Here is a 24017-nt window from a genome sequence, read left to right as displayed (position 1 = left end):
TCTAAAATATTATGCATATTAATCTTTAGACAAAAAATACAGAATTTAATTAATTATTTTAGTTTTTTTAATCATATTTATTTTGGTTTTGTTTGTTTTACTGCTAAAAAAAAATTTGTTTTGTTTGTTTTTCAGTCTATCATCCGGTTTCCTGCTCCTATTGCCGTAGCAACGGGATCACTGGCTTCCGTTACCGCTGCCTCCGTTGCCGCGGTTACCAGCTGTGCCAGAACTGCTTCTGGCTTGGAAATGCCAGCGGCTCTCACAGCAACCAGCACCAGATGAAGGAGCACTCCTCCTGGGTGAGTCCCGGTGCGATTTCGTACGTGTGACACCAGGGGGCGCTCTCTGGAGAAAAACTGAGAGCGTTTTTAGCATAATCTCACTTCTTAAAAAAAGGCAGATTCAAGTTTGAAATATTAAATGGTTGAAAGCAGGTTATCACCGGATGCGTTTATTCCAGTTTATCCTGGAGATCCAGCAGATTGGAGAGTAAAATGATTTCAGCAGAGAAATAATGAATTTATAGACGCAGAAATGGGAGTTAAATTATTCATAACAAAGTCCTGACACATCGCATTAATGCTTTGGTTTCAGGGATAAACGTCTCACCAGGGCAGCTTCCTGCCTGCAAACACTTTCTGCTAGTTATCCTCAGCAGATTTAGGTTTAGTTTATTTTATTATTTTTACCTCCTTCATGTTTTTATTCTTTTTCTTTTTGATGTTCATGAATTCATCCATTAGTTTATCCATCCATCCATCCATCCATCCATTCGTCCGTCCACAGAATAAATGTGTTTTTAACGTAAATTAGAAAATGCGTAGACGTCTTTATTTTTGTTATAGTTCTAGTAAATGTAATATATCTAGAAATTTTCTAACTGATTTTCAAAGGAAAGATGGCAGTGACATGTACAAAACAGTTTTGTTTTTTTTGCAGAAATCTCCTGCGAAGAAGTTTGGTCGCGCCCTGAGCCGGACGCTGGGCTGCGTGTCGTCAAGGGAACCGCCCCATCCGATTTACCCCGAGGAGCCTGAGCGGACCCTTAACCTCACCAACATCGTGTACGACCTCACAACAGCGCCACACATCTTTATCGCAGACGCTGAACAACAAGCGTTAAAAACTGCGTTTACTTTGTGTTGCACTTAAAAGTTGGGAGCAGATCGTCTCTGTTTTGCAACAGTTGGACAAACTGAAAAAGTGCAGTTATGGTGAACTTACTGAACACTGGCACTGAGACAATTAATCGTGATGGATCGATTATTGAAAAAAATGTCAACTAATTTAGTAATCAATTAATCGTTAAGTGAAGTATACAGACTCAAGAAAAAGCCACTTGATTAAAGAATGACATATTCATAGCAGTTATTAAGCTAAAACTGTAAAAAACATATACAAGTCTGCATTTAAATGAAATTTATAACAACTGTTTAGATATGTTCTACCCAAAACTGAAGTAGCATCGTTTTAGCTTCATCTGATTCAAATTCTGTGACAAAGATTTTCTATTAATCATTTTTTCATATCCAATTATTAATTGGTTTCTCAGGAAAAAGTCAACAGATCACCCCTGCACTGCATTGCACTTCAGATGCATCCTTTGCTACAAATCATCAAACATTCACTAAAGGAATGCTATGATTCTGCATTTTAGGCAATAAAATGTTTATTTAAAAAAAAGTGTAAAACGAATCTGAAGAATGTCCAATTAATTATCAAAATAATTGATAAAGTTATTGTTACTTGCAGCCCTTGTGAGCACGCTTTCCTTTAACATAATTATATTGATTGCAATTTGGCATTTTTTTATATTATTCATGTTATTTAAAAATGTGTTGAATTTCTACAAACATTTTTCATTTTAGCTATATTTGATGTTGCTATGTTTACTTTTTGCTGAAGTCAGTGAAGTAGAGGGGTGACATTAGAAAATATTGGAAGAGTTATTTTATTTAAGAACAAAATTATTTACTTTCTGACTCCTGAGACTCCTGAGCAACATAAAAGACTTTCATATGCTAATAGGACATTTAGATAGGACTGATAGAATCGCAGACCCTCCTCTTTGAGCAAAATGCTCTGGTCGCTCCGCCCTCTTGGTGGATCTTTGCTGTTTGATTGTCCAAACGGCTGCAGACTGGGTCGTTACCGACCTGCAGGCGTTATACTCAGGGAGCCATATACGTGAGTATAATAATGATATTTGTGCAGACTTACTCTTTGTATTGGTTTCTCCACAGATAATTTCCAACTTTGTGTGCATTTCCTTCCCCTCTTCCTTTCAGTTTTCTCTCCCTCTGTCGATCTTTGGCCTGTCTGTGTTTGCTCAGACTATATAACGATTCGCTGTTGCATGAATGCACTCAAAACCACGTGACTTTCTGTGTGGGTATGAGAGTGTGAGAGAATGTGTGTGTTTTCTGATAGGGAGTTTCTATGCTGATGTCGAGGCCTTTATGGTTATGCATGTTTGTTACTCAGCCCCTCCAGACCAATTGGGAACACCAATGAGGCCATGTTGCTGTCTTCAGCGGTACCAGAGTCGTCCAAAAGGTAAAGAGTGACACAAAGAGTAGAGAAATATTAACTTTACTGTTTACTTTCTGTTTGGCTGTCATGGTTAAAAGAGTCAAGCTTATAAAGAAAAAAATCCTTCAGAATTCCTTTCATGTAGCTGCTTTTATTCAGTAACTGGTTTTGTCTGTACCTGATAATCAATTCTTAAAATTAAATAATATTGGAGATGTTTTGAAACTGATCAGTCCCTCCAGGAGTTGATTTTTTTCACTGATTTGTGGAGCTAATTTAGAAATTTCTGCATAGTATTTTGTAATATTTACACATATGTATGATGGTAAATGTGGCTTTTTGTTTAATAACGGATTATTACTTGACATCAAGTAAAACAGAGGAACCAGTGTAGTAGAAGTAAGTAATACTGCCACCAGCAGGTGGGAGTTAGCATCACATAAACACAATGTCTGACCATTTTGGTGGAAAATTTGCAGAAACTTGCAATTTAAGCATTATCGTAAAAAGATGTGGGGATCTGTTAATGTTCCATAAACATGGAAAAAACAATCCAATAATATTTAAGTATGCAACTGTTACGTTAAAGGTTTTATTTATGTGTTCCTCTGGAGTCTAAAGGGCCACATAAGTTGCTACGGCGGGCCAGAAAATATTAGAAATGTTCTTTTAAAGAAAGTATTTATAAAAAGTTCTATTTAACATGACGTAATCCATCTAATCTCTTAACTTTAATCTTTCATTCTTAGAATAAGAAGATCAAATCACTTAAAACTGTAAATTAACGAACTGGAGGGATTGTGACCGTCTGTTTCTGTTTCCACCCAGCTTGGCAGCAGCTCAGAGGATGAACGAGGAACACGCTCTGATTGCAGCATATGTCAATCGACTGCAGAGCGGCCCCTGGTGAGAGAAGCACAAACACACCAGCGAGGGTTGGGACAGGAGTTAACCAGTTATCAATAACTGAAGTATTTGTTAGTTGCAGCCCTATTTATGTGTAACGTTTAAGCAACATGTAGGAGCTTGTTTTAAATCAGTATTATTATAAATATTGATTAAAAAAAGTTCTAGTTACAGTGGCAGATAATTTCACTTTTAACAAGACATTTGTACCATTTTAGAAGTGAAATCTCAGTGGAACTGGTATTATTTGCTCTAGAAACTAGATAAAAATGCAGGATTTTGTGTTTTTGCTGTGTGCAAACGATTATTCAGAGATAAACAGCAATGGGTGAATTTTTCAGAAAGAAAATTATGAATAAATATGAGAATAAAATAATTTATATCCAACCTCTTTTACACTTATACCTCTCTATAGCAGTCTTTCTCAAACTGTGGTCCTCGGCCGCCCCCTAGTGGTCAGTAAGGTACTGCATGTAAACGACCGTTTATTTGCCGTGACGTCAGCTCAAAGTGCGACGGTACAGCTAGCTTACCGAAGGATTGTGTTTAAAAATAGTAATGGAAAAATGGTTTAAAACGATTAATTAATTACTAAATTAGTTGACGATTATGTCAATAATCGGTTCATTGTGATTAATCAGATTAATGGTTTGAGCCTAAGCCAAGTGTTTGTGTGTTTCAGTGGCGTCGACAGTCCAGGCAGGCAGGATGAGGAGCACAAACTTATCGCTCGCTACACGTCTCGACTGGCAGAGACAGAAAGCACAGGAGTGAGTGAGAAGTAACCGAATAACTAAAGCGGATCAATATAAAGTTTTATTTTCTTTTTTATTAATGAGGAAAATGATGCGTGTGTGTTTCAGATGATTCCGACAAGGAGCATCAACTTTGATGTGAACAAACAGAAGAGGGAGCTCATCGCTCAACTGGAGTGCAAAAACAGGTACAGACACCATTACAGTTAAACTTATTAAACTTCTCACCTTTTGTCCCATTACCACCACAAAAACATGTACATTTCGTTCTGGTGTTATGATAAAGCATATATTGTAAAGTGGAATTAAAACGTTTAAAATTATATTACAAATAAAAGTCTATGCATTCACTTACAGCCAAAATTATTCACACCTCTATACAAGTAAATACATTTTTATTCAACTAATACATTAATACTATATCTCCAGGGGGAAATTTATTAGCTGACAAGCTACTTCATCAAAAAAAAAAAAAAAAAAAAAAATTAAAATTACAAATATAACCATAAAAGATCAAATTTACAAAATATACATATACCTAAGAGTGATTTAAGTAATTCAGTATGACCGAATACAAATAAATAAATAAAGTAAAATAACAAGATTGCAGATGCAAAGATTTTAAAATATAAAATATATAAATGACTGCAGAGAAAATGGTGTAAAATGGATTGTCACTTTGAGAAAATATAATTTAATTTAATTTCATATGTACTGAGATATTTGCACTAGAAACTATAAAAATCTGTTTTTGCAGTACGCAGATACTCTTTCACATTTTATTGCATCCAGTCACAAGAAACATGTTGATAAAAATAAAGAATTACTTTCAATCTGCCAGTTTTTGAGAAAAATAAAGCAACATTGTTTTGGTCTGAAAAGTATTATCTACCTATCATTACACTGCAAAAACACAAAATCTTACCAAATATTTTTTATCTAGTTTGTAGTGTAAATATCTTTGCACACTTGAAATTAAACAAAACTAATTTACAAGTAACTTTTCATCCAGATATAGGAGCTTAATTTAAGTAAATAATTTCATAATATTGATGACAAAGTACAAGACATTTTTTCCATATTCTAATTATAAAAGTAAGATTTTGTGATTTGCAGTGTATCATTACCTCAAATGGGGATTTTTAATGTTTTGTCTGAAAAGTAAGCTTGCATACTTACAGAGTGTTTTAGTTTCTTAACGTTTTAAAACTGGAGAAAACTGTGGAGGTTGTTTGTGAAGCTGCCCGGTGCTGACCAGCGTGGTTTTCTCTTTTCCCAGAGAGATCTTGGCAGAAATCAAACGTCTGCGTGCCGAGCATGACGCAGCGTGTCAGCCAAGCCCAGAGCGATGCAGCACCAACCCGGCTCTCCTCGCCGAGCTGCGGCAGCTCCGGTAACAAAAACACACAAGCTTTTATTCATAAAACATTTATTTTTTTTAAAATTGTATCTGAATGTTTGGCTGACATGTTTCCAAATTACCAAATTACAATTTTAATTTAGAGAATTAATTTTTTGGTCAGATTTGGCAAATTTTTTGTTTATTTTGTAGCCCAGAGGGAGAGTAGTTTGGGGCAGATGGCAAGGGCAGATGGTGGATTTTCCAAAAATAAGCACAAACAATAAAACATGTTTCTACTTTTTGGTTAAAAAATAAATTAAGAAAGAAAAATGCTGATTGGTGGGTATTATTTTGGTAAATTAATTATAGTTAGGATCAGATAGAGGTACTTTAGCTTTTAAAATTAGCCTTTTTTTTAAATAAGTTTTTAAATTAGTAGTTTTTGCTAAAATGTGCTATAAAGCCGCCACTAGGAGGCGCCAAATCCAAGTTTTATTTTTTTTTAAGTTGATATAAATTTTTTTAACCTTAGGATTGATACGATTGCATTATTTTTATGTTATTTATAATTTTGTCCATTTTACTATTCATTCTTTCACCAGGTTTATTTAAATACACTGAATACACTTTTTACTTTTCTACTTTTTGACTTTCAGCTAATGATTATTTTAATAATCAAATATTCTATTGATTATTCTGAAGAAAAACAGATTTTTCATTTAAACCCCTAAGTCTTTTAGGGGTTTAAATGTATTACAAATACATTAAAATATGTAAATAAATATCAGAAACACATTTTATTACCTAAAATACAATAACATACCATTCCTTTAGAGAATTTGAACAGATGAAGCTAAAACTATGACACTCGAGGACTTTTGGATAAAACCTATTTACAAAAAAGATTTTTTTTTTTCATTTTTTAATCTTTAATCCAAAATGTATATATTTTTTTACAGTTGTGGCTTAATTACAGCACCGAATATGTTTTTATTTTCAGCAAATGGCTTATTTTTTAAGTCTTGTAAAAAAAAATAAGCCATTTTTTGTTTTGTATACTCCAGTAAATGATTAATCAGTTGCCTAAATTAGTTGTTGAATATTTCATTAACTGATTAATCACAATTAATTTATAAACTTGTTGTTCAGATTCTTGATTTGTTTTCTTTATTCGTTCCTTTACTCTTATTACTACAGGATTAAAAGCTAAGAAATTTTTAAAAATGTGATTCTGCTGCTTAATTGTGGAAAAATCTCTGCTTTGGCCTCCTAATTTTATGTTATTTTTTGTGAAATACAGACAAATTTCATCTTCCGAAAAGTGTTGTTTTTTTTTGTTTTTTGTTTTTCCTCATTTTTAATTTTGTGACTTTTCTTGTTTTGCATCCATTAATTGATTTTGTTAGACACTGAATTCTCACGTTATAAGAATATTAGGTTGAAAAGTGCAGCTTGTTTACTGTCTGTGTGGGTTTTTTCTGGCCCTTGGTGACTCTTTGTGCTGGGATTAGTTACTCCTGTGACAGTAATGAGCTGTTGCTTTGTGTGTGTCCCAGACAGAGGAAAGACGAACTGGAGCAGAGGATGTCGTCTCTGCAAGAGAGCAGGAGGGAGCTGATGGTGCAGCTGGAGGGGCTGATGAAGCTGCTCAAGGTGACACGCAGTCTAAATAAAGACCTCATGATGCCTCCGCCATGTTGTAGAGGACAAAGTTTCCTTACGTCCTCGTATTTCCTCATTCTTCCTTGGTGTAACACATTCCTAGCTTCTTTTTCCTCCTTTATAATTTCACTGTTTTGAGCTCTGATTGTCTGACCTTTCCTTTTTCCATCCTTTTTTCCTCCTATCCATTTCTGGCGGCCATTGTTGTGGCCCTGTAGGATGAGGAACAGCGACAGGCAGTAAGTTTATGCCCGTTTTGTGTGACAAACAGTGAAGTAAAACTGGGATTTACAACAGATAAATTCAAATAAGCTGTGTTTTTTGAGAAATACAGCTGCATCCCATGTTGGGTTGAAACGATTAATCGGATTAATCACGATTAATCAATTATTAAGATAATCGTCAAACTAATTTAGTAATTGATTAATCATTAACTGGAGTTTACAGACTCGAAAAAATGCAATTATCAAGCAAAAATTGAACAAAAAATACATACATATTGCATTTAAGGTAAAGAAAAACCTTTGGCCTTTCTTTGTGAAAAAGATGAATTAAACATATTTTCCTACACAATTGTCTAAAAAAGAATTTAGTTACTATTCACTTATTTGAAAAGAAAAGCTGCTAGATTTGTTGCTCATTGTTTTTTTTTTAAATAAATAGAAATTAACATCTTTAGATTTATTGATATTTGCTTTTTTGGAAAATATAAAACAAACTAAAGTCACTAGATTTGTCTCTATTTTTAAAAACATAAATAACAGATAGAGTTCTTATTAGTTGCTTATTGAAAAAAAAGCAAGTTTGTTGCTAGTAACTTTTAAAAAAATGATTCTAGATTTGTGTCTAGTTATTTTCTTAAAATAAGAAAAAGAAAAGCTGTTAGATTTGTTGCTAGTTGCTTATTTAAAAAAAGTAAAAGTTTTTAGATTTGTTGCCAGGTATTTTTTTGAGAAGAAAATTAAAGATGCCATTATCCGGTGAAAATATTTCAAATAGTTTGGATGTATTTTTTTCTTTCTCATCTTCTTATGGAAAGTTTCTGTTTGTATCTTAAAAGCCCATGTTGGCCTCTTTTACTTTTGCATTTTGCACACAGGTTTGCGATGCATTTCTGTTCTGTAAAACTACGGATATCTCACAAACGAGATTTTAAGATACATGAAAAAACAACTTATGAAAGCCTGATATCATCATCATCCTCCATGTCCCCTATGGGGCTCCGTAGTTTAAAAATGCAAAGTGTTTTCTTGGATTGTTGATGTTTCGCAGGCGCAGGCGGCCGGTTCTTCTCACGCCTCCCCGTCTCGACCCAGCCCGTCCGCCATCCGCCCGGTCGGCGCTGCGTCTCCTCACGCTCACATGTACCTCCCTCAGGACTCCCTCGCCGGGGTCGGAGGTGACGTACAGGAGGCCTTTGCTCAAGGTGGGTCTGGACTTTTTACCAGAAAGTGAAATAAATTCTAAGGATTTTGTTTTACAACACGTTTTTTTTCTTTTCGTAAATAATCATATTAAGGAATGATTAATATATCTATATCTTGCTGAAAAGTTACTTTTAAGTTAATTTTGTCTTTTTTCCAGTGTGTGTATTTAGATGAATGAACATTTTGATGTTTTTAGGGCCGAGGAGGAACCTGAGGAACGACCTGCTGGTCGCCGCCGACTCCATCACCAACACCGTGTCGTCGCTGGTCAGAGAGCTGCACTCTGGTCCTTTACTCCGTTTATTCTGACTAAAACAACTAAACATTTAGTAGTTTAGTTTTACACCAGTATGTCATAAAACATTTTTCAGTTTCTCAGGTTTAACATCTGAACATTTTTCTCCAAACAGATGAAGGCCACGAGGAAGAGGAGAGGTTGCTCAATGGGAAAGACAGAGGTCAGTTAATTATTTTAGTTATTTTCATGTTTTCTTCTAAGGAAGACTGGAATATATATATATATTTTTTTTAATCTTTTTATTGTTTCCTTCTTTAGTTCTTTTTCTTTTGCTACTATTTTCTTTTCTTGTGTTCTTTTTGTCTTCTGTTTTTCTTCCTTTTCTCTTTCTTTTTTGCTTTCTTTCATCTCTTTTCCTTGTTTCTTCTTTCTTTATTTGTTTTGTTCTTTCCTTCTTTCTTTCTTTTCATTCTTTGACATTTTCTTTTTTTTTCTTTTCATTCTTTTTCCTTTATTTTTTTCTCTTCTTTTCATTCTTTTTCCTTTATTTTTTTCTCTTCTTTTCATTCTTTTTCCTTTATTTTTTCTCTTCTTTTCATTCTTTTTCCTTTATTTTTTCTCTTCTTTTCATTCTTTTTCCTTTATTTTTTTCTCTTCTTTTCATTCTTTTTCCTTTATTTTTTTCTCTTCTTTTCATTCTTTTTCCTTTATTTTTTTCTCTTCTTTTCATTCTTTTTCACTTTCCTACCCCAGTAGTTGAATTATATAGAAATTTAAATGGTTCATTTTAAAAAGCTGATATTTTTAGGTTTTTATAGCATCCAGTCAGTGAGGAATCTTTTCGTATTTTATTTTTAGTAATTATTAGTTATTTTGGGGGGATTTTGAGTTCAGCAGCTCGTTGCAGAACTCCACTTTTATTATCCACGTCATTAAAAACAGCTGGCTGGACGGGAACGACTTTGACATTGACATGATTGTTCTCCAGATGCTCCAACAAGCTGAAGTCAACGGTTGCGTGTAAAAAATGATCAGGTTTATGTTTCTGAATCTAGCTGAAAGGAGGGAAATAGTTCAATGACCAGTGAGACTTGAAGATCAAATTTCTCCTGTTCTGTTTTGCATATTTAAAACTGGTTCTGGTTGCTTTTCTTCACTTTCTCCAAGTGTCTGCAGTTTGTCTGCAGCTTCTCTGTGTGTAATGAGCTTCGTTAACATGTCTTCTCATTAGCTGGGCTTTATGGAGCCCCTCCTTTTTTACAAGGGCCGACCCCCTGCAGAGAAGTGCCAGATCCGCTTCCTCGTTTGCTCCCTCGCCGTTCATCGTAATGCTAACCTCCAGTTATACTCCGGTATCGACTTTACAAATAAGGAAATCATTTTGAGTCACAGACTCAGTTGGTCACATCATATCTTAATAAAGTTTTAATTTCTTTATAACTTTATTCCTCATAATTTTTTGACTTTCTTCTCCTTCGGATGTTTACGTTAAAACTGAAAAGGGTTGAACATGTTGAAATTAAAATAATTCTGCAGTCCTTATGTTTAGGAAGCAGCTATTCTGGTTGTTTTGGATCGGGGTTTTTTTGTCTTTTTTGTCCTAAAATACTGGATGAAAACAGTTTGAGGCGTGCATGTAGCATGTAGCATGTAGTCAGGTTGTTGTTGCTAACTTCATAAAATGCTCAATGTTGTACATTTTATTTTATGTTTTTCTTAGAAAAATTCTCATAAAGTCACTAATTCCTTCTCTTAATATTACCACTTTATTCTAATTTTATAAAAACTTTATTCTCGTATTATTTTGACTATTTTGCTAATATTTTTTTATTTTTGTAATATTGCGACTTTATTCTCAGATTTTTCTTGACTTCATTCTTGTACAATTTTATTCTTATTAGTTTTTACATGTCATGACTATTCTTGCTTTTTTACAATTTTATTCTAATCTTATAACCTTATCCTCATAATATTATGACTTTATTATTGTACAATTTTATTCTCATAATCTTTCAACTTTATTTTGTAATATTTTGACTTTATTCTGGCATTACAAATTTTAATTTTATTACAACTTTATTATTATTATTATTTTTTTTACCTTACTCTGACGTTATGCCTTTAACCTCGTATAATTTAAACTTTATTCTCATTTTAGTTACATTTTATTATTTACATTTTTTCTTCTTAGTCTTTCTGTAATTCTCTGTCGTTTTGGACACATCTCTTGGGGGTTTTAATTTCTCTTATTATTACAGTTTCTGTTTATTTTATTTCCAGGTTCCTCTGCTCTTTGTTGAAAGTTTTATTTTCTGTTCAGCAGGTTAAAAAGCTGGCAGGAGGAACAGTAAGTAAACTCACACAATCTTCTTTTGTTAGACAATAAGTCTAAACCTCTTTCCAGAAAATACAAGTGATTTTAGTTGTTGTTTTAATTGTTTGACATGTTTTTGCACATTGTAAAGTTATACGTTCAAACAATGAGAAGGTGTTATTATTTAACTCCACAGTTTTAATTAGAAAAGCAGGAACAAAGTGAATTATTTGATGTTTCTTCTGGTCTTGTGCAGACCTTTCCAACCAGCTACTCTGGTTTTTACTGAGGGAAAAATTAAGAAAACAAAGAACAGAAATCTTTAAAAAACAAACTGATTATCTTTCCTGATTCTTAAACATTTAAAGTGCAATTTTGCATTTTTAAAGTTTGATTTTGTGTAACCTAGGTCTAATTTCTCCTCAGACGAACCGGTGTTTCATTACGGCCAAAAACGACGTTAAAGGTCAGCAGTGGGAGGAGTCGATTTTCTACGGCAATCAACCAATCACGATGCTGGACACCAAATGACCGCCGCGGGTCTCTACTGATGTATAGTTGTGATTTTTGTGTGTTTTTGATTTGATCTTGCTTGATCCAATGGGGAATCTGAAACCTACTGGTGAGTACTGTAGCATGTTTATTTGGAGGAGGAAGAAAGTGGAGGAAGTGAGAGGGAGGATGCGTCTGGGAAGGATTTTTTTATAGACCAGAGAGATGATAATGAAGAAAACTGGAGGAAAAAATTAAAGTTGAAGAAGTGAAAGATGAGCTGATAAAGTTTGAGCACTGTGTGCTTCGTATTTATTGCTTTGATTTGTTTTTTTGCCTTGTATTCATTCAGTTTGAGAGCTTTATGTGTATGTGAGAGTAGTCAGATCCTGCTGAGACGTTTAAGCTTTAGGGACTAAATCCCACCAAGTTCCCACGTCTTGTTGAGATAAATGTACAAATATGTAGACGATGCAACTCTTCCCCGAACAGAAACCAAATATCAGTGGTTCTAGCACTGTAAAAATTAACTTTAAAGGTGACCTACTATGCTTCTTTGAACATGTCCATTTCACATTTTGCACAAAATTATTCTTAGATAATTTGTCTTGGTCAGTTCAGACGATTTTCAGCTCCTGTTTTAGGGCCTCCTGTTACTTTAAATCCAAATAAGCTGCTGCTGGCCACACCCCTCAAATCAACGTTTACACTCGCACTTGAAAATGGCTGCAAACAGATGTGCAATTATACAATCATACATATTTGAAAAAGACACATGGAGCCTTCTGCACAACCAACAAGAATGCAGCAAGTGATTTCTGTATGGCAAGTCAACAACAAAACACTTCCAGCAGCCATTGTACGGCGCATACAGCGGTAAAATCAGTTGGGTTTCTAGGTAACGGCGCAGTGTGACTCAGTAATCAGGATGTTTTTGAAACGGCTCATTTTCCAGACACCAAAAAACATGAACTTATTTCCAAATAAACAGCTGGATGTTTTCTTTAAAACTCTTTTGTTGTTTTTAGAAGCAGTTGAGACACAAATGGAAGAACAAAAACGTACAAAATGTGAATTTTGCATTGTAGGTCCCCTTTAATGGTGATGTTTTCCACTTTTTAATGATTTTTGTCTGGAATAAATTGGGCTGAGCAATAAATCAATTGAGTTTTTGATATTTGAAGATTTAATTTTGGGAAAAAAAAATAAATTTCACCTGTGCACTCGTTGGGTTTCCATATTTCACAGTGATGTCATCACGCCCAGAGCAGCCATCTTGTTTGACAAGCTTGTTCTGCAGCTTCTATTTGTTCTGATCTTGAATTCGGGTCAACTCTACGATGGATTATTAAAGCCAGGCTAAGACTTTTTTTATTTTTATTAAATAATAAAGTCAGAATTTTACCAGAACTGCCACCCAAAAATAACAAAAAAATTAAAGTATACAAGTTTTTCTAACATTTTTTAGCGCTCAGTGTCAAATTATAAGTGATTGTGCAAACAACTGAGTCTATTTCAAAAACAACTGATAACATCTCTTTTTCTCATTGAATCAATGTTTTTTTCTTTGCCATTTTAAAATATTTTTTCTGGTAAAATTGCTTATTTTTCCAGTAAAATGACTACAAATTCTCATTGTCTGGCCCTAATTCTTTATTGTACAACTCTGAGATCGTAGGACTGAATTAAAACCACTTTTTGAAAATATTCAAAATCAAATCTGGTGGGAAAAATTCAGAGATTTTATTCTTAATTCATATCGCCCAGTCCTAGAATCTATGTTTCAGTGTGCAGCTTTACTGTGTATTCTGGTACTGCAGTCAAAGAGGAGCAATCTGATTACTGTGGTGTGTGTGTGTGTGTGTGTGTGTGTGTGGGCGTGTGCGTGCGTGGGTGTGTGTGTGTGTGTTTTATGTACATTATGTGTGTTTGTTTCCTCAACCTCCACGTTCTGTAAAAGCAGCAAAATTTGAAATATTTACCTTGATAACTTGAACAATTACAAAAGTATTCACACCTCTTAAACCTTAATCTGTAAGTCGGTTCGGATGGAAACTGTATTGACTTTGACTAGACCATTTTAACGCATACATTTGGTTTCAACCCATCCTATTGAGGTTGGTTGTGTTTTTAGCATCGTTGTGCTGCAGTGACCTCTCCCTTAATCTTGTGTGTTTTACAGATTAATGATGCTGCCACCACCGTATTTCTGTCTGCACTGCAAAAACACAAAATCCTACCAAGTACTTTTGGTCTAGTTTCAACTCCAAATATTTTAGTAGACTTCAAATAAGACAAAACTAACTTACAAATAACTTTCCAGAAAGATAAAGGAATTTGTTTAAATAAATAATTCCTTAATATTGATGAAAACGTTCTAGTTTCAACGGGAAATTATTTAATTTGTAATGTGGAAACTGTCTGGAACTAACACTTTTTCACCAATATTAAGGAATTATTTCCTTAAAACAAGCTTATGTATCTTGTTGAAAAGTCACTTGTAAGTTAGTTTGTCTTGTTTAAAGTGAACTAAGATATTTACACTAAAACTAGACCAGAGATACTTGGTAGGATTTTGTGTTTTTGCAGTGTGTTTTGATTTGTTTGTCTCAAACGGTTCGGTCTCAGTCAGAAACGTTTTAAGGAGTTTGGATACTTTTGTAAAACACTGTAATTATCTGGATTAGATCATTTCATCTTAATTAGGTTAGGACCCAAATTAAATCTAACAATCCCTCAAAATCACATTCATTTGATCCATTTCTGGTTTACTTCTTGAATCAAGTCTTTTTGTAACTCTGAACAAATTCATTACAAGGTCGACTCTGTGAAGGGATTTTCTGATCTAAAGCCAAAGCTTTTCTGTTTTTTATTTTTGCTTTAATTGTTCAGGTTTTGAAGCTTTCTCTGAATTCACACACATACCCTGATATAAAAATATTAATTTATTATTGTTTCTTTTCATTTGACAAGTCATTTTGGTTACATTGTAAATGCAATCTCAGCTGTTGTATTTGTACTTTAAGGGTTTGCTAAAACAAACATCAAGAATTATCATTTATTGAACGAATCTTAAATTATTTAGAAGTTGTAGTTAGGTGCGTTTAAATTTTTTATGACTAAAGCAGCAGTCTGACATCCTGTAGTTAGTATCAATTCTGTAATTAATGTCTTTTAGCGTCTAAAAGCTACCTGGCTAAGCCAAATCCTTATGTTCCTGTCTTTGTTTTGCTTTATGTAAAATATAAATGACTGTTTTTATGAGTTTCAGCTCTGGCGATGAAGAACTACACCCAGAAACCCAAAAGTCAGCATGCAAATAAAAGAAAAAAAGCCAAAGATGTTTTGTTTCATTTCATTCAACACGTTTCAGAGCTTTAGAAGGTGAAATCCCAACATCTTAAATTTCTGCATCGGTTTGTCTTCGGTTTTCACCGGCTGTTTTTGGTGTTTGCGACCTGGATCGCAGCGATTGACCGACTGTATAAATGATTCCACTGACGAACAAGCCCGTGTTTCTGCATGCATGTCCAACAGTGCCTGAGAGTCTGAGGAGACGGGCTTGCCCTGACATGAAACCGTAAACACCTCCAGCTCTGAACCTGCTGGAGCAGAGGAGATAAGTGTGCATCTGTGTTTCATCTGCAATAAATAATATTTATCGACAAACTTTGTGACTTGTGGTTTTGATTCCAGGCTGCGCAGCAACATGAAAACATCGGGTTTGTCATGAATCTCTTGTTTGGCCAAATACACAGCATTCAAGTTTTGGATTTTAGTTTTATTTTATTTTGTTGTGACTGAAGTTAAATAAAAGGTTTAGGTTGCTTAGAGTAACCAAATTATTTCTATTTGTTCAATTCCAGAAAACTTAATTTTTTGTTCTTTGTAACTTTCTTTGTATATTTAGCAATTAATTTCAGCTGTAAAATGATTTGTTTGTATTGTTTCAATGTATTAAATATTTATTATGAGTTATTGTGTAATGACTCATAAGTTGCTCGTATTTTAAATGTTAAGCAACTTCACTGAAATTTGACCATTTTTTTTGTTTAAATTATTTTGTGTTTCGACCAGTCATGCGCTCCAAAAACATAAAATCTTATCAAATTTTTTTTGTCTAGTTTTTAGTGCAAATATCTTAGCACACTTAAAATAAGACAAAACTAACTTACAAGTTACTTTTCATCAAGATAGAGGAGCTTGTTTTAGGTCAATAATTTAATATTGATGAAAAGGTTCTGGTTCCATTAGCAGATTATTTCACTTGTAACAAAACATTTTTCCCATGTTACATGTGGAACTAGTACTGTTTTCCAATATTCAAGAATTATCAACTCTAAACAGGCTCCTATATCTTGCTAAAAAGTTAATTATAGGTTAGTTTTGTCTTAAGGTGTAGCAAGATATTTGTACTAGAAACTAGACCAGAAATACTTGGTAAGATTTTATATTTTTGCAGTGGTTGTACAGTGAGTGCTTGAGAGACATTTCAAAACAAAAACATTTATATATTTTAATTTCTTTTCTCCTGCTGTGGAATATGATCACAGCACATTACTAATGACAGTAAAGTGTTGTAAATACTAAAATTGCTAGACAGAGTACTAAATAATAAAATAGTTTTTCGTGCAAATGCCTAAAAGGAAAGGTTTTCTGCACACAAACTCCATAAAAAAAATTCACATTTTTCACAGATACACAGACACTCACATTTGGTTTCTTCATTATTCTGGATTAGCGGTTCTCACAATTCCCCTGCGCTCCTTCCAAAGGTCAGTCGTGGGTTCTGAGGATGTTTTGAGGATGGGGAGGTGGGTCATTGTCTAAACAAAGCTTTCTGAGGTTAGCCTGTTGTTGGTGACCTCCCTGTTAGCTATAAATAACCCCCCAACTCACCACCTCCAACACTAATGCACAGTGACATGGTACCGTTATGACCCGGCGCAGTAAAGGTCACCCTTCTCTGCTTAGAGGTCAATCTGAGTTGAAGCTCTTCTAATGAGAAATTAAGAGACTTTTCTATAGTTCTGTTAGTATGCTAAGATTTTGAATCCATGACTCATTTTTATACATTTCTTTACATTTTATTTGTAGTTTATTTAGTAGTAATTAAAAAAAAAAAAAAAACACTGCAAAAACACAAAATCTTACCAAGTTTTTTTGGTCTGGTTTTCAGTGCAAATATCTTAGTGCACTTGCAATAAGACAAAACTAACTATATTGATGGAAAAAGTACTAGTTCCACTGGCAGATAATTTCACTTATTGGAAAAATATTTGGTTATAAATAAAATAATCTGCTAATAGAACTAGTTCTTTTTCATCAATGTTAAGGAATTAATTACTTAAAACAAGGTCCTTTATCTTGTTAAAAAGTTACTTTTAAGTTAGTTTTTTCTTATTTTAAGTGTGCAAAGATATTTGCACTACAAACTAGAGCAAAAATACTTTGTGCTAGGCTGTTTGGTGCCTTGGGCCAACATGCTCCACCGTGACATAATTTTGATTCCTATAAAACATCATAGAAATTTTAAAAAACTTTATATTCAGAGCAGTAATCAAGTCAAACCTGAACAAAGATATATACGTTTTGCATTCAAGATTAAATTAAAAGTATTTTTTTGCTTCAGATGCATCCTTTACTAACACACTAAGGGAAGGTTGTGATATTGCATTTTAGGCAATAAAATGTTTTTAAAAACCCATTTGCATCTTTTAATGTATTTCCATGGTATTAAAAAGGCTCAAATAAGAGTATCCACATAATATGTCATTTTTCTGCATCTTTAACAGTAAATAAAGCAACGGTATTCAAAATGCTGAGGAATTTATATACAATTTCGCAATATTAAAACTTGCAGTCATGTGAAAGCGTACTTAAAATATAAGGGTATGGCAAAAAAAAAATACAATATTTTCTTTAACTCAATAGTTTAGAAAAATGTAGAAATACAAATGATCTAAGTTAGTCAACAGCTTTAAAATCTGGTTATTCAAAACTTGAATGCAGCATAACTGCACTCAAACAAAGACTTTTCTGATCTTATCTCTCAGATGCCTATAAATGAGGAGGCTGTACAAACAATCATGATAAATTAAACAGCTCATAAAAGAAAGTATGTCTTTATAGAGGAAGCTGTAATTGTAAAAAAGAAAATGCTGTAAATTCATAAAATTACACTCGTAAAACCATGTAGTGATAATATTTGATCTTGAAAGCACCCACTTACTGTTATTGTAGTCATAAATACCAAAACTGAAGGAGATAAAGTAGCTTGCTGCTGCTTAATATCAACAACTCCCTGTGTGATTTTACATGTTGTCTAATGTAAAGGCAGGTTCTGATATAAACTCCTGCTGCAGACACTTTTCAAAAAATTACAATTTGTTTCTTTAAATGCAAGTAAACTGATTATATTTTTTCCTCTTCCATTTTAAAAATATACCTCCTTACAGAAGATGCTAAAGACAGGGGCGGTGCTAGGCTGTTTGGTGCCTTGGGCCAACATGCTCCACCGTGACATAATTTTGATTCCTATAAAACATCATAGAAATTTAAAAAAATGTTTCAATTGAAAAAATAATTTGCCAGGCTGTCAGATGTATACAAAAACAAATACAAAAATGAATACTGTTGAAAATAAATGCTATTAAAATTAAACTACACCATTCGTCAAATATTTATGTAATTATATGTACTAGAGTTGCATTTAGATCAAGCCACAATTTTTATTGCGCAACTGTCAGTTAATATGTAAATTTTTTATTTTAATAAGATAGTTTACACTATTGCACTTCAAGAAACAAAAAAATTTGCACAATTACTAAAAATGTCTCACCTTTCATAAAATAATTATTTTTCAAACAAGAAATAGATTACAGATTTGTAAAAACTGTTTGCTAGTGTGGCAACTCATGACGCCCAAAAGGAGAAGCCGCCCCGGGCAGTTCCCCACATATGGCAAGCTGTTAGTATCAATAATAACATATACCTAATATATTCCTCTTTACTAGCCGGATTTTTTTAAAATCTACAAGATGAATCCCTGGCGCATAAGTCAAGATAATAATAAACAATAAAAAAAACATACAGAGGAAATAAAATAAAATTGAAGCCCAGAAATATTCATGTTTTTTTCTAGTAAATTTTCAACTTTTCAAACTCAAATATGTCTGAGTTTTTTTCCCCTCGAAAATGTCTGAGATTAATCTCAATTTTTCAGATTTTTCTAGAATTTTTTTTACTTTTCACACTCAGAAATGTTCTATTTTTTCCAAAAGATCCCAAAATTAGAGTTTTTGCCAGCAATTTTTTGATTTTACAAACTCAGAAATTTCCTTAGTTTTTCTAGAAAATTTCTGAGATTAATCTAAACATTTTTGAGTTTTCTGGAAGAAATGTACTCTTTCTACAATGGCCATAATTCAGACCTGAGTCATATCGAACCAAAAAATAAAAACGGGTTGGGCACAAACAGTTCATTAAAACAGGACACTATTGTACATTTCTAGCAAATAGAAATTAACTGTGTTAAAAAGAAATATTTATGTCGAATTTTATATTTCAAGAACATTTTAATGTGTTCGTTAAAAAAAAAAAAAAAAAAACATTTAAAGGGCAGCCACATTTTGAACACCCCTGATTTAGAACAAGGTAACAATCTACATCTCATTATTTATCCTTACGGCTTGCCATACTGCGGCTCGCGAAAGCCAGGGAGTGCGCGCAAGGGACGCGGCGGCGCGCGAGAGAGCGAGGAGGGGGGAGAAGAGAGTGAGAGTGGGGGAGAGAGAAAGAGTGAACGACAGGGAAGCGTGGGAGAGAGAGCCACGACCGTGTGGGGCGACTGCGTGGGCGGCTGAGGGACGGAGGACACGGTAAATATAAAACATTACATTTTCAGCCCGTCACAAGTTAGCAACGGCCGACTCCTAACGTAATAGCTCGCGCGTTCCGGAGCCGAACCGTTGGTTAGCAGATGATGTGAAGACGGGGAGATTCGTACACAGGGCGAGTGAACTTGAAGAGGTTTTTTTTTTTTCTTTACGATGAGAGCAGCATCGAAGCAACCGGGCGATCTCGTTACTGACGTTAAAGATGTCCGGTGCGCAGCCCCTCTGTCCCTCCGCCTCTTCGTGTAACGTTAAACCGGAGCGCTCCGTCCTCCGCGGCCAACAGATGCAGACAGACACATCAGCGCGAGGAACTGTGCACGGAAGCTAGCGGGGAGTACCGGGAGCGCGCCTGTCCGGGGTTAACGGGTGCATTCGGTGTGAAACTCGGCCCCTGTGTGTGTGTGCGTACCTGACCTACTAATGGTGATCGTCTCTACTCACTAAGACACGTGTCTGTGACCGGCTGCCCGCCCTGCACACAGCCCCGCCGGGATTAGACCCGTTTTTAAAAGACTGTCCGGTAAAGGCCGCCTGAGGTCGCTCCCGATATTAATGGTCATAAAGCTGTCCGCTCGTCAAGGTAACAGAAACTATCACCGTACTTCCACAGTGGACTTTTAAAATAAAAGCCAAGTGAGTTTACCAAGTTTTCTACAGTAATACTCAGTTGAATTTCGTCTGTGCTCTTAGTTTGTTACGTGTGTTTATATGTGTAACAACCAGAGTTGGGTCGTAGCTAGTTACATTTACTCAATTACATTCACTTAAGAAACTTTTTTTTACCCCCCCCCCCCCCAAAAAAAACAAAAAAAAAAACAAAAAAACTTTTAGGAATATTTGTAACATGCTGAGTAATTTCACTTTTACTTGAGTAATTTTATTATTACATATTGCTACTCTTGAGTATAATTTTGGGTTTCTTTAACTACTGAATGAAAAACAAATGTTTTAAAACAGACACATACCATCAGATTTTGTTAAAGTTTCATAGGTTTTATATTTTATTTAAAATATTTGTTTGTTACTTTTATGAATTTATGTTTTCAGAGCTCTAAATAAACAGAAACAAGAGAACAAAAAGTACTCTTTATACTAAAGATCAAAAGAATGTGTCCTGATAAAAATGAGGCTACTTAAAGTGTCCAAATTACAAGATCAGTGCAACAGATTAAACAAACAAGTCAATAGAAATATTATATATATATACCTCCCACATTAAATGCAGTTAAAAAGTTTCCTTTGTTATAAAATTGATAATATAAGTTGCCATCTTTATATCAGTTTCCTCTGGCATTACTTTCAGATCAAATTCTGGATTTTTGGCAGCAAACTAAACCTTTTATATGTTTTCAAAATGTTGTTTGTTAGAGCTGTGCAATTTGCATTTCAGTCTTGATTTTGACTCAGCATCTGAGATCGCAGTCAGAAAATTGTCCTTGCATTTCTGCATGGAAACAGTGCAATGCAAAGAGAACAACCAAAAAACATTTTGTTTTACAGTTATACTTTTATTTTGACAAATAAATGCAATCAGTAATGTGATTTCAATGTCTGCAGCATTTTTAATCATCTATTTACCTGAAAACATTTCTGTATTTCTCATTATAAAGTTTTATCTGTACATTGTTTTGGTCATTTCTTTTTAGTTTCCTCCATAAATGTAGTGTATTTGTGTTTTTAATAAATGTTTGTGTCTCTGGAATTTGTATAAAAAAATATATACATTTTGCATTTAGAATAAAATAACAAAACTTTATAATTATGTTCTACCCAAAACTCAAGATTTTGGCTCAGATTTAGCTTCACATTGTTCAACTTCTCTAAAAAACCTTCTGTTATTTACCTTTTGCTATCCAATTATTGATCGGTTAATTGGAAAAGCGGTCAACATATTAGCCCTTGATTATGATAAGTCGAGCAGAAATGGCTCAGCTCTTCACATTTTGATGTTATAAGTATTTTTTTTAGCTAGTAATGCATAATTTGCTACTAATGATCAGGCATTTACTAAAGAAATGCCATATTGTATCATTTTAAGCAATAAAATGATTTTTTAAAAATGATTATTTTTCGTATTTATAAAAGGAATTTAACTATTTGCATTTTCTTACATATTTCTAACATATCAAAAAGCTTTAAATAAAAAATCTGCAGAATGTGCCATTTAAAAAAAAATCTGATTAATCGCCAAAGTTATCAACAATTAATCGATTACTAAAATTATATAATCTACCTCAGATTAGGCTTCAATTCATCAGATTAATTTATGTGTTTTATATTTTAATATTTATGTCAATCTTTGGTTCTTTCATGTTGTGAATCACTCACTTTTATAAAGTAAATGGGGCCCAAGATTATCTCTGGCCCCCACTTTTGCCCTCTTTAAAACCTCCTGGATACGCCCCTGCTCAGCAGTCTTAAGGAGGCATTTAATATAAACAATAGTATTAAACTGAGGCATTGATGCACTTTTAAACATTTTCAATTAAATTTTAAATTTTAAATAAATGTTATAATTAATTCAAAGCGCCACAATCTGTCCGGCTCGGATTCGACACAATGAAGTGTGTAGTGATGTGAAGTCATTTAATTTTAGCAGGAAGGTAATTTACCTAACCACGATTTATTTTGATTGTTTCAATGTAATGACTATTTATTATTCTTGCTAGGCTTGTCACAATAACAAATTTTGCTGGATAATAAATTGTACCAGAAATTATTGCAAATTTTGAGCTCAGTTCACATAGTATATTAGTTAGAATGGCATATTAATGTAAGTACATCCTCTGAAAGATCAAAAAATGCCAATTTCAAAGTAATATTTAACACTGGAACTGGGAAACATTTTAGATATCCAAAATAAACAAACAAAATAACAATAATTAAAATGGATTATAGTCTCAGGAATCAAAATTTAATTTAGAAAATGATAATAATTCAGTTTAGGCAGGGAAAACAGGCAAAAGTGGCAGGTATTGCAAACTAAGTACTTCGTACTTTGTGTCAAGTCTCTAACGACTGTAGTCCAAATGGAAATTATCGCGCTTATTTTAATTTATAATGTGATTAATTGGCTAAATGACTTATTGATCTGTGTAGTTGAAATAAAAGTTGACTAATGTTTTATATGTCAAATATTATTGAAATTGGGGGATTTTTTTGGTAATTTTTCTTCTGTTGCCAGACCAGTCAGATGTATATGGTGTGTTTGAGAGATTTCAAAACACAAAATGTTGTAATATTTTAGTAGAATACTATCACAAGACATTAATAACAGCAATACATTTTGTATGTATGAACCTTTTTGTTGTAAATGAAATAATCTGCCAATGGAACTGTTACTTTTTCATCAATATTAAGGAAATATTTACTTAAAACAAGCTATTATATCTTGCTGAAAAGTTCCTTTTAAGTTAGTTTTGTCTGATTTCAAGTGGACTAAGATACTTGCACTAGAAACTAGACCCAAAAATACTTAGTAAAATTCAGTTTGTGTAGTTTGGTTTTATCTTCAAAATGGTGCTGAAAAAGTTTGAAAACTAACCTCAAAAATGCTTGAAAAGTACTTGAATTTTACTTTGGAAAAAGTGTACAAACCCTGAAAAGAGATTATCATGTAACTGTGCCGGAAGTTTAGGAGATTTCTGCTTTTATTGTGAAAGACAAGAGACTTTCCTGTTTTGTCCCTCCTTGACTGTAACCACCTTTACATACCACTGAAGGTTTTCCCCTGCGCAAATATTTCTCCTCCCACCAGCAAGCGCAGGCTTCTGCCTGGGCCTCTGACTAAGGTCTAATTTAAGCCACTGCCGTCATGAAGCTTGGAACAATTTAAATCAGTGAATAGTAACTTGCTCTGAAGGCACAAGGTGTGTGCCTGTGACCTAAATACTCCAAACTTGGAGGAGTTGCTTTGGCCAGCTGCCTGGAGCTCGTACAGGGAGCTCCAGGAGTGTTGGGATGGATTATGTACAATCTTTCTGTGGAAAGTTTCCACCCTCCTGTCTTTTTGTTGGCAGCTCTAGTTTGTCTTTACAGTAGGGGGATGTAAGGCCATACTGTAAAATACAACGTGAGCACAGCCAGACTCATTGCTCTGGTTTTCTGTTAGGAACAGATAAGCAGCACTTTGTACTACCGCTTTGAGTTTATCTATACGTTCATCATCATGTGACACCTTTAATACTCGGTTTTAATGTAGATATTTGGGAAAAAAAGCTCATTATAAATGTCTCACTTTAAGCTGCAGCAGCATAAAATGTAAACATTTTTGGAAGGATGAGTTTCATAAATCTGATAAAAAGTGAATTTCACAGAGTGGACATTCACTCATTTTATGTTTCCAGTATGTAATCTGTTTTATTAATGCAGTTCTGATCTTGGTCTTTCAGTTGAATGTTAAAGATGTTTTGTTTGGACTGTTCTGCCGGGTACAACCTGGTCTGCTC

At 33.9% G+C, this 24017-nt stretch overlaps 2 protein-coding genes across 12 annotated transcripts in view; both read left to right on the top strand.

The window, feature by feature from the left end:
• The window catches only part of LOC122825119 (dystrobrevin beta-like), a 32331-nt gene extending 16991 nt beyond the window's left edge, over window positions 1-15340 (top strand). For 2 of the 5 annotated variants that reach the window (XM_044106237.1, XM_044106238.1), the window contains exons 9-22: window positions 136-302; window positions 943-1067; window positions 2488-2559; window positions 3364-3441; window positions 4124-4211; window positions 4305-4384; window positions 5476-5589; window positions 7095-7191; window positions 7419-7439; window positions 8473-8626; window positions 8824-8913; window positions 9038-9085; window positions 11186-11212; window positions 11606-15340. In XM_044106237.1, coding sequence (XP_043962172.1) covers window positions 136-302; window positions 943-1067; window positions 2488-2559; window positions 3364-3441; window positions 4124-4211; window positions 4305-4384; window positions 5476-5589; window positions 7095-7191; window positions 7419-7439; window positions 8473-8626; window positions 8824-8913; window positions 9038-9085; window positions 11186-11193 — 1142 coding nt within the window. In that variant the 3' untranslated portion in view covers window positions 11194-11212; window positions 11606-15340. The remainder of the gene's footprint in view (window positions 1-135; window positions 303-942; window positions 1068-2487; window positions 2560-3363; window positions 3442-4123; window positions 4212-4304; window positions 4385-5475; window positions 5590-7094; window positions 7192-7418; window positions 7440-8472; window positions 8627-8823; window positions 8914-9037; window positions 9086-11185; window positions 11213-11605) is intronic. The other 3 variants (XM_044106239.1, XM_044106240.1, XM_044106241.1) reach the window with 3 other exon arrangements.
• Window positions 15341-19336: 3996 nt separating this feature from the next.
• The window catches only part of LOC122825118 (DNA (cytosine-5)-methyltransferase 3A-like), a 58934-nt gene continuing 54253 nt past the window's right edge, over window positions 19337-24017 (top strand). For 3 of the 7 annotated variants that reach the window (XM_044106235.1, XM_044106232.1, XM_044106231.1), the window contains exon 1: window positions 19339-19551. The gene's annotated coding sequence lies outside the window, so the exon portion shown is untranslated. The other 4 variants (XM_044106230.1, XM_044106227.1, XM_044106234.1 and 1 more) reach the window with 2 other exon arrangements.

Source organism: Gambusia affinis, linkage group LG22 (genome assembly GCF_019740435.1).
Source record: "Gambusia affinis linkage group LG22, SWU_Gaff_1.0, whole genome shotgun sequence".
In the NCBI taxonomy this organism is placed as follows: domain Eukaryota; kingdom Metazoa; phylum Chordata; class Actinopteri; order Cyprinodontiformes; family Poeciliidae; genus Gambusia; species Gambusia affinis.
This window is presented reverse-complemented; position numbering and strand designations above follow the sequence as displayed.